The sequence below is a fragment of the Tamandua tetradactyla genome, chromosome 6 (genome assembly GCF_023851605.1).
Source record: "Tamandua tetradactyla isolate mTamTet1 chromosome 6, mTamTet1.pri, whole genome shotgun sequence".
NCBI classification, from domain to species: domain Eukaryota; kingdom Metazoa; phylum Chordata; class Mammalia; order Pilosa; family Myrmecophagidae; genus Tamandua; species Tamandua tetradactyla.
The window spans coordinates 110,172,026-110,189,408 of NC_135332.1; the positions used below are offsets into that span (position 1 = coordinate 110,172,026).

The 17,383-nt window shown below is 36.1% G+C and overlaps 2 protein-coding genes and 1 pseudogene across 9 annotated transcripts in view; 1 reads left to right on the forward strand and 2 right to left on the reverse strand.

The window, feature by feature from the left end:
• The window catches only part of MYBL1 (MYB proto-oncogene like 1), a 36,966-nt gene extending 36,397 nt beyond the window's left edge, over positions 1-569 (reverse strand). For all 8 annotated transcript variants that reach the window (XM_077166909.1, XM_077166907.1, XM_077166911.1 and 5 more), the window contains exon 1: positions 121-569. In XM_077166909.1, coding sequence (XP_077023024.1) covers positions 121-140 — 20 coding nt within the window. In that variant the 5' untranslated portion in view covers positions 141-569. The remainder of the gene's footprint in view (positions 1-120) is intronic.
• Positions 570-11,457: 10,888 nt separating this feature from the next.
• VCPIP1 (valosin containing protein interacting protein 1) overlaps positions 11,458-17,383 on the reverse strand; it is a 32,162-nt gene continuing 26,236 nt past the window's right edge. The window contains exon 3 of the mRNA XM_077166914.1: positions 11,458-14,748. Coding sequence (XP_077023029.1) covers positions 13,877-14,748 — 872 coding nt within the window. The 3' untranslated portion in view covers positions 11,458-13,876. The remainder of the gene's footprint in view (positions 14,749-17,383) is intronic.
• Positions 14,824-17,284, forward strand: LOC143685703 (lysine-rich coiled-coil protein 1-like; annotated as a pseudogene).

Consider the following 17,383-nt stretch of genomic DNA (forward strand, 5'->3'; position numbering starts at 1 on the left):
ACAGCGGGAAAGAAAGCCTCAGCCTGGCCGGGGAGGGCCTGGCGGGGGGGGCGGCGGGAAGGGTCAGAGAATCTGAGCCGGACGCGGCCGACGGGCCTGGGCAGAAGGGATGTCACCCACCTGCGCGACCTCTTCGCCATCCTTCAAGTACCGCATAGGCACGGGCTGGGCGGGGACGCAGTTCAGCCTCCTCCAGCCTCAGGCGAATGTTCCTTCTCCCCGACCCTTCCACCTGCTTCCCTCGCTCCCTCCCGGAGGCGACCGAGTGCGGAACGCAAGTCTCCGGCAGGCAGGACTAGGGACCGAGACGCAGACCGCGACCCGCCCCCGGCTCACTGTGGCGCTCCTAGCCCCGGCCCGGCCCGGTCAGGGATGCCCCCGACATGTCAGGGGGCGCGCTCCCACCCTCCGCCGGCCCCCCCGCCGCCTCTCAGCCTCCCTCACGGCGGTCCCAGTGCGGCTGTGCCGCGGGCACCGACCCCGCCCTCTCCCCGCAGCGAGCAACTCTGCAAGGCTAGCAGCCTCCTGCAGGGTTTTGTCCGCACCGCCGAATCTCGCGCCCAGCCTCTCTCAAGAGCCGCCGTTTGAATCTGCGCACGCGGCCCCGAACCTCATTGGCTGTGGCGGCCGCTCGCGGGGGGAGCGAGGGCGGGGCGGGGAGAGCGCGCGCGACTGGGGGCGGTCCCGGGGAGCTAGAAGCAGGGACTGAAACTCCCAAGCTGGGGAAGGAGCCGGGAGCTAGGGCGTAGGGCCGCGGGAGGGACTCGTGGGCCGGGCTACGACAGGACCCGGAGCGCGCTGAGAGGGGCACTGAAGGGTGGGGGGAGGGGTGCCGAGGGCCGCGCGGAGTCTGCTGGGAAAGCGAGTTCCTGTGCTGCCCGAGGGGCGGGCCCGGAAGCGCCATCAGGATGGTTCCCGCCGCCCCAAACTTTCCTGGGCGGATGGATGACGTCCCAGGAATTGAAAGGGGTGCGAAAGGACCGAGACCCCACGTAGGGAGACGGGACTGGTGGACGGCGTCCCCAGGGTGTGTGAGGGCGGCCCTGCATCCGGGCATGTCCTTGCTGACTTTTCTCAGCCACCGTTTCCGCTACAGCATTTTGGACTAGAGACAAATCTGACTAAAACTCGCGGGACCGTTATTTTTTAAGCACAAATTTGAGCTGTCTTTGCCTCTATATCATAGCTACGCGAGTGGCAGAAATGAATATCGCCTACTTTCTTCCAGGATAGGCAGGAGTGGGACAAGTGGTAAAAATTTTTTAGCAGGAGAGGTGCTTGGGACGGGAAAGGGAAATAATCCAAGTCTGCGGGTGTCCTCAAAGTGCTTAATCTCTTACCCCGTCCTACGGGTAATAACCGACGTGCGCGGTGGAGCCCTAGATCAGAAGGAAAATGCAAGAAGGAAAATTTTCCCCAGAGTCAAAATTAATTTTGCCTAATAAGAGTACAGTCGTCAGGAGTAGAAAGTGACCTTCCTTCCACAGGAGAGAGAAAGTGGGAGGAGAACTGCACTTGTAAGAGCTTCTAGCATTTGAACTACTAGAGGATATTACAGACTGCTCATTTCAAGTAGCATTGAAGTAGGTTAACTACAGTAACGATTAGAAATGATAAGAGATCGAAATTTGCAAGGTAACATGCTCTACTGCATAGAGCACCGAATTAATATGGTAACAAACTGACGTTTTGCTATTTTGAAGTTTTATGCGTCATCTTTTTTGCAAATTGGAGATGCAGGTGCTAATGTGAATTAAGAGCTTGCACGCACTACTTGTCCAACTTAAAACACCTGCCTTTTTAATATTTCTTTTCTCTCAAGGTATAGATTCTGGGAAGATAAATTTGCTTTTTCTTTTAGTTGGTTTCTTACTATGTTGTTAACCCAGCTTAAAAATTTTAATTTAGGAAGTTATGTCCTTTGTAATTAGTGTTTTCTGGTTTACCCCTAGTCATATATTACAATTACTTATAACAGGAAGCAGAGTTTCTGCTATATTTTAGGCCACAGTCAGTTTTATACAGAATACATCATTAGAGCTGAAAGCAGGTGTTTGAGATTTTGAAAGTAAAATAAAGCCCTTTATTTAATAGGTATAGAAAAATATAAAAATTCCTCAGAAAGATATAATAATGGTGCAAAATCATTTAAATCATTTATAAAACTCAAGACAACGTGTGGAATTAAAGTGGTAATAATCATTTGAATACACAGACTCAAAAATATCATAAACTGAGAATTGGTTTTGAATAGGTTGTTAATGCTTCTCACAGTTGCCCACAAGTTCCAGAGGACTGATTACGAAGGGGAGGCAGCGATGGGGACAAGTGTCTAAGAGCAAGTGTTGGAAATTTCTTTAAAAACTATTTTATCTTTAAAAATTCATGTACAGCTTGGGTACTATACAGTGATAAATATGTTTTTATTATAAAAGCAAAATTTGGTTTACTAATTCACCTTCTTTTTCCCTTTCACTCAAAGAGTATGGTGATTTCACTACCCAGTCAGTCTTCAGTCCTCTTGCAATCTAACTTTTACTGCCACTATGCAACTGGAATTGTCCAAAAAGGCATCAAATCCTGTTAAATTCAATAGATACTTGTAAAAAGAAATCAGTCCTCATCTTACCTGACCTTTCTGCAGCATTTGACTTGATTAATACCTTTTGTTTGAAATTTTCATCCCTTGATTTCAGTGACATCACCTCTATGATTTCCGTCCTTCAAATTATTTTGAAAGCCTATGTTCTTCTGCCTGCACTATAAATGCTGGCATACCCACGTTCATTAACTCTCTTCTCTTTTGTCTTCCTAGGCAGTCTCATCCACCCTTAATGATTTCAACCATAAAATATGATTCATATCTTTACTTCCAGTCCCAATCTCTCTCCCAAACTCCATCTCTCCACCTGGAAGCACTAAACATCCAAAATTCAACCTGTTCCAAAATAGAACTCACATTCTCCCCACTAATCTACATTTGCTCCTGTATTCTAATCCAAGTTGGAGCATCATCATCCATCCAGGCTCTAATGTAATAACCTATATTGGATTCCCATTGTCTATAGGATAAAGCCCCAAACTCTTTAGTACAGCAAACAGGTAACTTGATTTGGCCCTACACCTATCATTCCAGCCTCATGATAGCTACTATCTGTTAAACAGAAACTATACATCAAGGTGTAATTACTAATAATAGCTAAAATAAATTGACTACTTTGTGTTGGCACTAGGCTAAGTACTGTACATTCATTATCTCATCTGCGTATTTGCTAGAACTCCCATTGTGTACAGATGACTAAACTGAGGCTAAAAGTGGCTTGGTATTTTGACAGTCTAAAAGAGTTAGTAGTGGGAAGTTAGATGCCTAATAAAAAGATCAGAATTCAAGATAAATGGGAGAACAGAAGTTTCTAGATTTATAACTGATGAAAGAATGTGCCATTTTAATATTGAGAATTAATTTACCTAGAATTAGTTAATCCAAGACAATACTTTACAGGCATTATTAAAATAATGACTACATCACTTATTTGTATTACACAATTTTTAAGTGCATTCTCATATATAAAATGCTTTTTTAAAATTGGTTCTCTCAATTTAGAGATATAAGTTCAAATCTGAATCTGCAGTTACTTTCTTAAGTTAACCTTCTCTTAGCTAGTTCTACCTCTAAAAATGCACTTATATGAAAACAAGGATAGAAATTTAAAAGGTAGAAAGCTTATTTTTACTGGTAATAGGTTGAGGTGCTACTTGGGACTGCTTTTCAGAGTGACAAAAAGGATAAAGGTGAAGTAACTTCAAATGTTTATCAGTTTACTACTATCTAATCAACAGAATAAACACTTGATCAAGAATCAGGAGATTTGGAGTTTTCCATATGATCTCAGGCTATTCCTGTAGTATACTTGAATTTTCTGTACACATCATGCTTTTCCACTGTCTGTGCTTTTGCACATACTTATCCTTCTATCAAGTATGTTCTTCTTTACCTTGTGAAACTTTTATTCACCCATCAAAACCCGGCTCATATGTTACGCTCTCTAGAAAACCACCCTAAATCCCTAAAGAGTTAATTATCTTCTGACTCTTTCCTTGGAATATATCTATGCTAATACACTTACCATATTTTAGTATAACCTATTTACATCTCTCATTCTTTCACCTACTGGTCTATGAGTTCTAATTTAACTCTAAAATAACAATGCCTAGTTTGAGTAGGTGTTCTAAAACTGCTTGTTACATTGAATAGTAAGATTAATACTAATTCCTATTTCTTCTCCTTTAAGAAAAGAGATCCCCAATCTTCATTATAGCACCAAGTGTTATGCTTTGTACAAAAATTTGATATGTTACTACTTGCCTGTTGTGCTAATGTACATGAATATATACAAATGGACCAACTTTGTACTAAATTGTTTACTGTGATATTAACCAGTAATTCAATAAAGAATAGAATTCATATCTCTTGCACCTAAACGTGGGCCATTCTGAACCTAAAAATCATAGTGTTGAAATTTTCACTGTAAGAGATTTTGCCTTTTAACCAAATAAGCAAAAAGGAACCATTCAAAAATTAGAAAGAGGTCAGCCTTAGTATGAATGCTTTCAATGCCTCTGGAACTCCAATTCCAACAAAATTTCTGCAGCCATGCCAGAAAGGTACTGGTGGTGACCTTCAGCCACAAGACACACACTGTATTTATAGTCAAAATTAGGTTTGAGAATTCAGGAATTTAAGAAAAACAAAAATTTACTTCATGGAAATTTAAACTTAATAAGGACAGCGACAGGGATCCCAGAACATCAATGAATGCCCCTTTATTCACGACACTTTAGTCAGGTAGCTGTCGGTTCTGGGATTTGATTTTACCCTACTGTCAAGCTAAGTTACTCTATTACTGTTTCAAGGTTGTTGGCAGAAGGCACAAAATTCTTAGATATAGGATTATTACAAAACAGCAAACACCATGTGCATCAGCATGTTTGCATCTGTTTCTCTTGCTGCCAAGTTCCATGGCGTGATATGATGGGCCCAGATAGATAGATGCACATAGTGGATTTGTGCTGTAGCTGAGAAATGTTGCTGTTGCGGATCCCACTGCTTTTGTTGTAAGTAGAAAGGAAGCCTGCTTTTGTCTGGGAACCGGGAGGTATTACCTCATCTCTTAAAGATTAACAGTTGTAAAAGTAACTCTGGATAATGACCTGGGCAAAAGTGTGGTTAGAGTCTTGCAATCTTGGCACATCCAATAAAATGGGTGTAGAATGTCAAATAAGAATGGTATAAGGATGTCACTTATATTAAAGGCGTCAAAGGAAAGCATGAGTTCACATAGCTTTATTTCTAACTAGAGAATTCAAATGCTAATTTGGCCACCATTAACAGTATTTGCTTTAGTAATGCCATAAAAAAAGGTAATATAGTATTTGAATCAATGAAATCACTAACAAGAGATTAAATAAGATTACATGAAAAATTGTGTCCTTCCTATTAAATGTAAAATAGTTCTGCAATATGCTGAAATTAAAATTGTCCAGCTTGTAGCTGTGTTCTTAGTTTTTAAATAATGGCTAATCATTTATTGGCTATGGTCAAAATGAAACATTTAGTACTTAAGAAAAATGTTACTCAATATTAATAGATAATATTGTCAATATTTATCCCTTGCTTTCTCTAACACTTAGGAAAGTATTGAGCATCAAGATATTATACAAGGTGTCAAACTTACAGAAATGGCTTGACCAGGTTTTTTTCAAGTTCAATAGTAATACCTTAAAATAGCTTTGAGAGAATGTTTAAGACCAGCATAAGATAACAATGAAAAGTTCATATTACAGTGGATATTAATCTTTAGTGTGCTTTCAGTCTGGGGGAAAAGTAACTTTTATAAAATCAGACTTGAATCCTCCCAATTCTGATTCCTTAGGAATAACTTTCTAGGTGATTAAGATGCATGCAGCTCAAGAACTATATTTTGAGAAACATGGCCTTTGGAAAATCTTCTCCCCCTACCCCACCCCACTCCAAAAAGCAAAAGACCCATTAAATAAATAACATTATTCTAGGTTCTTAAAATGAGGGATGTGCAGGGCACTGAGATCCTACAAAAGTTGCATGCACTAGGTTTACTTTCCAAAAACCTAAAACCTTCAGATGGTTCCTAAGCCAGGTAAGTCCTACAACCCAAAGGTGCCAGCCTCTCCAAGAATATCAACAAGTTCCATCGTCCATCATATAGTGTAGAAACCCCTTTTCAACATGAAAAAAGTTAGAAAGGGCATAACCCAAATATCCCTAGATTGGGAGAAGGATCGATGGACGAAGAGTTATAACAGAAGAGTTAAGATTTAACAAACGAGTATGACTACTGAATCATTATTGATATTTCTTTTCTCTCCATTGTCTTGGAGCAGCTAGAAGGAAAAACTTGAAATTGTGGAACTGTAACCCATACCAAACTTTGAAATCTGTTCTGTAACTTCCTGTTAAAAGGTAGTTTGAGGGTAGTGCAACAGTAGCTCACTGGCAGAATTCTTGCCTGCCATGCCAGAGACCCAGGTTTGATTCCCAGTGCCTACCTATGCAAAAAAAGAGTACTTTGAAATGTATTGTGTTGTATATATATTTCACAATGAAAAATCTTTTAAAAAGAGGGATGTGTAACTTTTATCTAACCGGTCATTCTTAAATTTACCCAGATGAGTCATCTAAGAAATTCTGAAACATCCTTACAGCACCTCCAAATCTGAAAAAGGCAGGAAAACAAAACCAAGGAAGAACTTGTGGTAGAAACTTTGGGTTCAGGAAGAGAACTAATAGAAAGTGAAATTAAAGTCAGGTACTGTATATTGAAGGCAGTGCAATGCAGGATAGTGAACCTGGAAACAAGCTAGATTTAACAATAGATGTAAGGACTTATCACCAAATTTTACTCCTTTGCTGTATTACAAATATAGCACTGAGGTTAGGAGCACAGGCTACGGAGTTAAAAATACTTGGTTTTAACTCCCAGTTCTGCCATCTACTAACTCCAGGTCCCTGGGTAACTACCTAACCTAGCAGAGCCTATTTCCTTCATTGAATACAATGATGGTTCTCAATCACAAGGGTTGTATTGAGGGTTAAATTAATTATTGCATGTTAAGTGTTTAGCCTATTGCCTGGATATAAGGAACATAGCTTTATGAATATACTTACTGTTTGTCTCCAATACTAGAATGTAAACTCTAAAAGCATATAGATTTTGTCTCATTCATCCCAATTCCTAAACAGTAGAAGCTTGGCACTTGATTGGTGCTTAATAGTTTTAAGTGAATGAATCATTCAAGTATGATTTCAAAAATTAACTATGTCATTATTTTACAGCTAGACTTCATACTATGCACATTTCTTCTCTATGGATTGAGCTGACAAACAGGAATAACCCTCCCAAAGTTTTCAATTTATGTGTTTTTAGGTAAAAAAAATTATGCAAGGAAAAAATTTATATGAAATACATTCATCATGATAAAAAAACGAGGGCAAGCCATCGTGGCTTAGCAGACAGAGTTCTCACCTGCTATGCCAGAGACCTGGGTTCGGTTCCCAGTGCCTGCCCATGTCAAAAAGAAGAAAAAAAAGATAAAAAGAATATGTGGGGGTGGGCCGCGGTGGCTCAGCGGGCAAAGTGCTTGCCTGCTATGCCGGAGGACCTCGGTTCGATTCCCGGCCCCAGCCCATGTAACAAAAACGGAGAAACAGAATACAATAAAACAAGAAAATGTTTAAAGATGTTTCCCTTTCTTCCTTCCTTCCTTCCTTCTATCCTTCCTTCCTTCTCTCTGTCTTTCCTTTAAAAAAAAAAAAAAAAAAAAAAGAATATGTGATATAACAAATGGACCAAAAACAGTGTTAGCTCTCGAGTAAAGAGCACACATTTGAAGAAACCTTAAGTTTTTTCCCTTCAACATACCAGATACAGTTTAGAAAATCAATTTAAGACTTACTTTAGTTTTTCTATATACATTTTTAATGGGCTAGAAACAATAAATTATGCAGGCGGAATTGCAGTTATGGGGTCTGAAAAGCAGTTAATAAAAATAAAATCCATACTGAACTGACATAGGCAGGATGTTTATTTTATTCACTGAAGTTCTAATAGCTCTATACTATCTTGACAGTATGTGACCAGTGCATGCATGCAAAAGACCTCAAATCCAAGTATGGAACAACTATAGACAAAGCTTAAAACAAAGTTAATTATGTTTAGTTACTTGAGGGTTCATGCCTCTGTCACACTCGTCCCATTAGCACTAAGCCCTCAACAGGTGACACCACAATTAGAGTGAGCAAAGTGGTAACAATAGTGGAACCACATTATAGTTGAAAGGAACATCAGACATTAGTGGATTCAAATCCACTATTTACATGCTTAGAGATGGAGGCCTTGAAAGGCTCCATGACTTGCCTCTGGTCATGGGACAAGTTAGTCATAGAGCACAGACTGTCAGTACTCTGATTCTCAGTGTTGCCCATGGTCATAAGTCCCTGACATAAATCTTTGAACTTAAAAACTCTTGCAGTTTTAGTCCATTAATTACATACCATAAACAAAGTAAGTTTTAGATGTAATGAAATAAATTATTGAAATAAGGAATGCCCTATATGTGAGGAATTATCCTACTTCAATGATAATTGAATTCTATTACTAATATGTAAGTAACAATAGCAAACAATCTATTTACTTTGTGTCAGATGCCGTTCTAATCACCTGATATGTGTTCTCATTTAATCCTTACAATAACCCTATCAGATCTACTTATCATCCTCTCTAAGAGGAAACAAGCACAGAGAGGCCACACAGTAAATGGTATACCAGGATTTGAATTCAGGAAGTCTGGCCTTTAGGGAGGCTATGTTCTTACTACCAAGTTAAACCATCTACATTAATAACAGAGATAGTAAGTATACAAAAACTTAAAAGTTAAGTATAAGTCAATTGTTGATTGCTAAGCTACAAAAAAGTAATTTAATAGTTTTCTCTGTATTTTGCTTTTTTCCTGTCTCTAATCGGTATTTTTTTGAATTATCATAAAAGCAAGTTCTCTATTAGAACACATCTTTCCTTTGTTTTAAAATATGTATTAAGCATTAAATGACCCAAATATGTATACATGTAAAAAAATTATGTTTACTCCTTTCCGATTGGGTCGATTTCAACTAATACTGAAATCTGCATTAGGGGAGAAACTACTGTTCCTGTATGACATGCCACTTAAAGAAATTTTTAAAATTCACTTTACTAAACTAAGAATTCCTTTATAAAACTGAACTATACTTTCTTAAAACATTGAGGTATAATTCCAGGGAAACGAAAGAATAAAAAATTACTGTAAAAGGCTAATGTGGAAAAGTTGGGAAGAAAATCAGCATGTATTAACTTATGGTTTTATTATTGATGTAAAAGAAAACTTCAAATGCTCTACAGTTAAGTGTACTGTTGAACACTATATACTGTTATAATAAACTATTACCAATTATTTGTCACTCATGTTAAATATATACAGCAGTCACAAATCAGAAAATAATGGGTAACAGCCAATGCCTTAGGGATGATATTACATCTATGCCATTTTATTTTTTTGAGCAGTTAAAGCACTTGCTATTTAAATTTTTCTAACTATCTCCACTATTACTACTTTTTTTCTTTTTTTCACATATTCTAAATAACACTTTCTTCAAAAAGTACACTCTTCAGTTCTTGGCACTAATTTTTTAAATCAAATAAACCTGAAAATATTGATAACTTTTTCAGACTTTTATTGCTCTACCACAGGCATAGAGGCTCAAGAATGGACTTCTGCATTCTAAAGAAAAGTAAGCAATACCTTAAAATTTAAAATACTAAGTAATTGATACTCACAAGCAGATAACATCAACTAAAACTTTTTTTACTAGTTTTTCCTTTTCTTTTACAAGAAGATAATCATTGTATTAATATTATACTACAAAAGTATGTAGACTCCATAATTTAAAAAAAATTAAATGTCAGATATACAAGTAATGGCATTTTCTTCAATAATTCACATTTTTTACAATTTCTGCTATTTTGGAACAAACGTTAAAATTCCCACGATTTAAGTATAATTAAATATGAATTGAAACACTTAGCATCTTGAAGAATTATCAAGAATGGCAGAACTGCAATTAACTCTATAACTCTTACATTGGTAATATAGCTCCCCTTTGTTATTTTATTTCCTTAGTATACATTCTACTATGGCATGTTTTCAAATAAATAGTTCTGGTGTGAACAATTAATTGTGAACAGCCTTCAAGTTGTACAATTTCATTAACTTATGCAATAACCTTGAAATGTAGGATAAATCTACCCATCTTACTTTAGAGTGTGTATCTCACTACTAATGTTACAAAAAGTCATTTTAAATTCATATTAAGATGAATGGAATTTAGTCCATTCTGCAAAGGTTTAAACAAAAAGCTTAAAATGTTAAACGAAAATCTCAAAAATCTTCTCTGCAGGATTTTAAGCGTGGGCCAATTAAAATTGTTGAAACATGAATAAATATTTTCAGATATTGTCACTATATTGACCAACTGAAGCATAATTAATGACAGAAGTTACTTTACAAAGTTTATTTCATACCTAAAAGTTAGTTATTTGTGAGGTCTAAATTTTTAGAGAAATGTTCACTAGCAGCCAAGATTAATAGGTAACTACATAAAATAACACTGTTATAATTTTGCATTTATTAGTTAACATGTGATATGTCAGTACGATTCCCAAAAACCTGTCAATAATAGTAATGAGTTGCTAGTAAGTGATCTTCCCTGAGGTAAGAGACCATATGCAGAAATCCCTGCTTATCTCCAATTAAGCTGGATACTTAAAATAATGGCAATAAGGACTAGTGGCTGGGAATCACAGATGCATTTCAGGTTGCTATCTTTATTGCAAGCAGTTGGCTTGATTGTAGAAACTAAACTAAAAATCATCAGGAGCTAGAAAGTGGTCAGTACCTTTGCTCAATTTCACAGGTCTCTATTCTAACATTTTCTATTAAAATACCAGAAACAGTGAAAGGGGAAAAATGGGCATTAGATTTGCTTTTTAACCAGTTCCTGAATAACCATTCCCTTGGAATGAATTATATTCTATCTCATCATGTTTGACAGTGTCTAGCTTTCTTCAATTTCAACTGTATTCTAGATCCATGCCATCTTCAACTATACCTCAGCTTTGGGTCATCAACTCAAACCTGGTCTTGATTAACTATAAAATGGATTACTGAAGAAAACAATTTACAATTTTATTTCAACTTTCAATAAAATAATGCAAATAGAATTCAACAAATAGGATTGGATTATAATTATGATGTTTCTTAACTGTGTTAAGATTAGCTTGGATTCAAAGGTGTGGTAACATCACAAATGGTAGTACTAAAAAATAGTCATTCCATAGCAATGTATTTTATTGTCAAGGTAATCATATGTCAGAACAAAGAATATTTAAAAATTTAAAGAAATTCAGTTCTAAAACTTTTTTATAAAGGTGATACCTGACCTATTTCTCAACAACCATTAATTACCCCAACCAAATATAGGGCTGATTTAAAATAATTTCAAGAAATCTGAGCATTTTTCAGAATCATGCCTTTTTTTCTTTATCAACAGAGAACCCAAACTGTCATTTTAGTATCCATACCTAAATAGCTTCTAAATAGCAATTCTGTGGCAAGAGAAGTTAATAAAACACTCTCCAAGATTAAGACCCTTTTCTAACTTTTGCCTGAGCATTTTAATTTACACTAAATGCATATTTAATATAATAGGGAGATGGGATTAGTTTCTGCTATATTTAAGCTATGAAGGTATATTTGTCAGTTATTAACTATATATACCAAGCCACAGGTGAGGAAAATATTTTTTAAAGAAAAGGTGATTATATCAATTACTTGGAAGCAGTGCATAAGCTTGTTTAACAGATCTCCTGTATTTAATAACAAAAAAAAGGAAGATGTTTCAGTGGCTGAAAAAAGCCAAAACTAGTTAGAGTGGTTAGTGATATTTATAATTTTTAGTTTAATACACAGAAGCCACCTATACTAACTAAATGGGGAATATTATCCAGTAACAGTATCTCTCACTTTATGCAAAACTAGTGCAGTATAAAAGTTCTAAATTTTTCTGCTATTTTGATATAGAGAAAGGTGCTTGAAAGTAAATTAAGTAGAGGAATGGCAATCTAAGATGATAGAGAAAAATAAGTGATAAAATTTACCCAAATATATATCTTGCTCAAATATCACTTGTACAATTTCTAGATTCTCCATTATTTCCTTAATCAAAATGGAGTAGTTTATTGAATAAGTGGATTCAGTTAGAGACACTTTCATAGAAAGAAGACCAAAACCTCCCTTATTTGGAAACACAAGTTAAAGTGTTGTCTATAGTCCTTATGAATCAACAGGTAGAGATTCTGACCTCATAATATACTTTCTGTGTACATTTTCTCAGAATGCAAATACAGTTCTGCATGTTATATGTACAAGCAGAGACTGCCAGGCTTTGAATGCTCTGTGTAAGAGATTGTATTAACATACATTTTGTCTTTCATCCATTCAATTTCAACTTAATTGCAGTGAACAAAGGAAAAAGATGGATTGAAATGTACATTTCAGAATACAGATTTAAAGAACAGAATAAAATAGTGCAATACCAATCTCAGGATAAACATTCTTTGTCTTAAGGAATAAGCTCAAGAATTGCTTCTCAAAGAAGCTGGCACTAAAGATTTATGCAAATACCAGGTTGATCACGGTATGATGCAGTAAAATTTGCATCCCTAATCCAAGTGAAGCCAACAACAAAAAAATCTTATGGATTCTAAGAAATAAAGGAAACATTTTTGGTTCAAGGGGGCTCAAAGACACTTAGCATATATAAGGTTAAATACCACTGATCAAAATTGTAGAACAATGTAACTCATTCTTAAAGATAAATTCTTATTTACAAATTCTCCGTGAATCTGACAAACTGAAAATTAGAGATCATAAACTATGGCTACCATTATTTTTGTATTTTCTACCACATTTGCCAATCAACTTTTCTGCAAGATTTAAAAAAAAAAAAAATGAGGTGGTACTTGAGCAGGTCAGGATTCAAAAAATAATGGTAACATATTATCAACAACACACAACTAGCCATGTTGTCTCAGACCAACATAACTGAATCACACTGACGTTATCATTTTAGAATAGATTTTTTTACCCTAACCTTGCTCAAACCGTCAAAATGTCCTATCATTATACTCTATTCTCAAGATATTTTCATCAAGAATATATATCTCTCTAAATGTGTTTACATTCACAAACTATCAGGATCTCATAGTGTCTAAGAAATAATTTTATGAATTTTAAAATAAATTTAGTTCGGATAACCTTCAAATTTACATAAATCTTTTGACACCATAAATATGTGGGATGGTTTCCTTAATGACAACAATATATGCAAAATCTCATTTTCCCACCATTCTAGCCTTTTCAGAAATCAAAACATATTTAGCAAGAGAATTTTCATGTTTAAAACATTAAGACTTTTATGGAATTAAAATTACAAATGAACCACATACATGGAAGAAACTCATTTCAGCAGATCTACTTATTTATAGGTTAATTCAGAGCCAGCCTGGACAGCAGTATATTAAAAGCAATTGCCAATCACACACTTGCTATCATGCACTGAATAACAAGATATAATCTTTGAAATATACGTACAAGATTTTTAATTGACTAATCAAGTTATGTGGCCCAGCCAACAAATATTACATATTCACAATAAACATTCTGCCCTTATTAGCCTCTAATTAAATCAAGAGTGATCCATTGGCTCAGTTGTGTTAGTCATTTCAGCATCTTGACTATCCATCTCTTCAGGCTCCTCCACAGAATTTTCCTTTTGTGCTTTTGACTTTGTGGCAAATGCTGTTCCCAGTGCATCTGCCACACTGCTATCAGTTGTTTCTATATTCAAATTTTCAGTGCCATCAGTTAAAGAAAAAGATTCAGACAAGCCAGTCTGAAGACTCCCAGACTTCACAGAAGAACTCCCAGCTTCTACTTTCCTTTGAGGAAGATCAGATGATGACTGCTCTGTACTTTGATCCCGGAAGTGCTTGTCCATTGAAGCCTGAATAGAAGAAACCATCTCCTGCAATTTTTTTCGCTGGGCCTCAATCAAATCAGGATCAAGCTGTCTGCTGTCTCTCATTGTTACTACTCCAGGAGCTATTCGAATAAGCTCACTGTTACTAGGAGCAGCTGTGAATACAGAAGGCTCTGTTTTAGTGGAACTATTACTAAAGTCGGTCCCTGTATTATGCTTTCTTATACCTGGAGTTTCCCTAGCTCTTGGATCAAGGTGTGGGTTACTGGATGCAGTTCCTAGAGAATGCCCTTTCCCCTGGAAAGCAGTTACATTATGAAGTTGCTCAGATTTCTTTTTCACTACTCCACCGCTACCTAGTTTTAACAGCCCATGTGAGGGACTTGATTCCCTACTCCTTGTGGTAGCCTCTGCTCGAACCTGACTTAGAGCCTCTTTAACTAAATCTTCAACATCAGGACCAATAGGGAAATGTCCTGCAGCATCCACACACAATTCCAGTCTATCTTCAGAAGCATTATAGACAAAGGTTTTGCCAGGTAGATGTGGGAAAGTACAATGCTTGCCATCAGCCATACCTAAAGAAGGGGAAAAGATATTTAATATTTAAAAATCTTAGTTATGGTATTAGCAAAAATGTAATGGAGGCAATTATGGTTGAAATTGTAAATTTTCAATAACTGACAGATTTAATTAATTAAAGAAAACATTAATTAGAAGAAATTTACTCTATCGCAAAAAGAAACATCACAATAGACCTTAAAGTAGTTCCCCCAGGAGATTTGTTTTTTACAAGATTTTTATCCTATTAACAAAGTTAGTAAAGGGGCTTGAAACAAAAAGCTGAGCTATAAGGAAAACATAATGTAGACCAATAAGAAAATACAATTTCATTTACTAAAATTCAAATGATAAACTTTGCAAAAATACCTTTAAGGACAAACGAATACATAATTTCTTGCACAATGTGTTGACATAAAAATCATAAGTAATTTTACAGAAGGACAGAATACCAGAATAAAAATTATTTTTATAGTGTGTCATAGATAAATGTTTTTCAGAAATATAAAAAATATGAGCTTTCAAAATAAGATGTTCCATAAAGTGGTAGTTATGGGAACACATTCTGGAATGACTAGTGTAACTCCAAGAACTAAAACTTGGTCACAAGAAATTTAAAAGACCTTATTCAATTCAATTCCTTTGAAATAGGTGGTTCATGTTACTACTTATTCCTTTCTGCTAGACCAGAACCACCAATATAAGTCTGAATTATGGATGCTCCTTAAATGCCCACTGCTATTTTCTTCTCATGGCCAACTAATATAGCAGTAGAGGATAAGAACTTTAAAGAAGGTCTGGGTACTAGGTACTCCAAAATTTTACACTTGTTACTTCTTGGGTATAAAAAAATGATTTGTGTTTTCAACTACACAATAGCCTTTCAATTTAAATTTGTTACTCAAAATATATTCCAGGGCAGGCCATGGTGGCTCAGTGGCAGAGTTCTCGCCTGCCATGATTCCTGGTGCCTGCCCGTGCAAAAAAAAAAAAAAAAAAATATATATATATATAGAATTGTACATTTCAGAATATAAGAAATGTATTATATATATTGTATGTATTACATATATATTGTATAATGTAAATATATAATGTATTATATATATAGTATAAATGTAAACATATATATATATTCCAAGCATATGAAATCATAGCTACTCTATGTTAAAAAAAAAAAGATGAAGTAGGGAACTTTTATTAATAATATGTAAGATACAGTGCATATGGATATGTTTATGGCAAAATATAAAGACAAAACCAAACTAGATAAAAATGAATTAAAAAAATAAAAATAAATAATAATAGAAAAAATGAATCATAGAAATTCAGAAATGGAGACAATGAATGAACTCTGGCATGGTTTGAGGCATTTAGGTGGTTTCTAGTTTTTGGTTATTAAGACTAGTGTCCCCAGTTCTGGCCTCTGCAACCTCCAACCCAGCTCATGTCCCTGCCTGTGGCATTGGTGGGGAGGGGGACAGTAGTTTGTAGATGCCAGCCCCTCCTTTAGAGATGATACCATACTGAAGGAACAAAAATTGAACTTTTTACAGATGCCTTTGTAAAGTATGTGAAATAATGTGAACGGATTTCATATTATGAGGTGAATGAGAGTGGAGTATTACACAAAAACAAAAAATTAATTTTATAATCTGTGTGTATATCATGATTTTTGGCTTTCAGGCTGTGGCACAGTATCACTATCTAAAAAGCTGCTAAAAAACTGAAGCACTTAATGGGCAAATATGATCAGATTTCTCCAAGTTCTTAGCCTGGTAAGGAGAATCCCTTGTTGTCAACCTAATAAAGCATTCAAAGAAAACATAACTCTCTTCAAGACAAACTTAGCAATTATATCAAAGTGCAAAAAGCCAGAGGCTTAGAGCCAAAGATGTGTTTCAGAAACATGAGAGGCTGCTATTTAGAAACCTGTGGACACAAAGAAGAGGCTGATTCCAGACCCAGATATAGAATGTCTGAGCAAAGACTCTCATCTAAAACTGTCAAGACTTAGTCAAGATTATAGAATATTTCACAAACTGTGGAAAACTGGTTACCTCAGTGGCTACTAATTCATGACAGCAAACTGAGACTAGACTCTTGGAGCTACTCTCACCTCCCCAGGGACTAAGAAAAACCAATACCCCTGAACACTGGTCAGCAAGAATACAATTGTGGTTTATACAGTGTAGGTTCTGGAGTTTACAAGCACCTCTCCTTAGAAAACAGCACCAGTGCATCAAGCCAATCATAAACAGACAAATCAGAAGAAAAGGAAGACCGAAAAAACAAAGAAAGAACAACCCAAGCATAAGAGGAAAAAAAATTATGAGGAAACAGACAAACACAAGAGAATCCAAAGAAAGCAAGCAGAGGTGGAAATAGTCAGTGTCAGTACAGAAAAGCTTAAGAATCAAAAGAAAAAAATAACCTAAGAGGTAGCCTTCTAAGAAAGAGGAATGTAAGCTTAGGAAAGAGAAAAAGGAACAAGGCCAAGAAAGGACAGAAGAAGAAGAAATGCTTTGGGACCAGTCTATTCTCGGACGTTGAAGTTATTTATTTGGTTTTCCCTAAGCGAAACTGAAAAAAGTAGTGGAGGGAGTTGGTTTCTTGAAGTTCATGTTCATATCAATTTTCTTATATGAACAG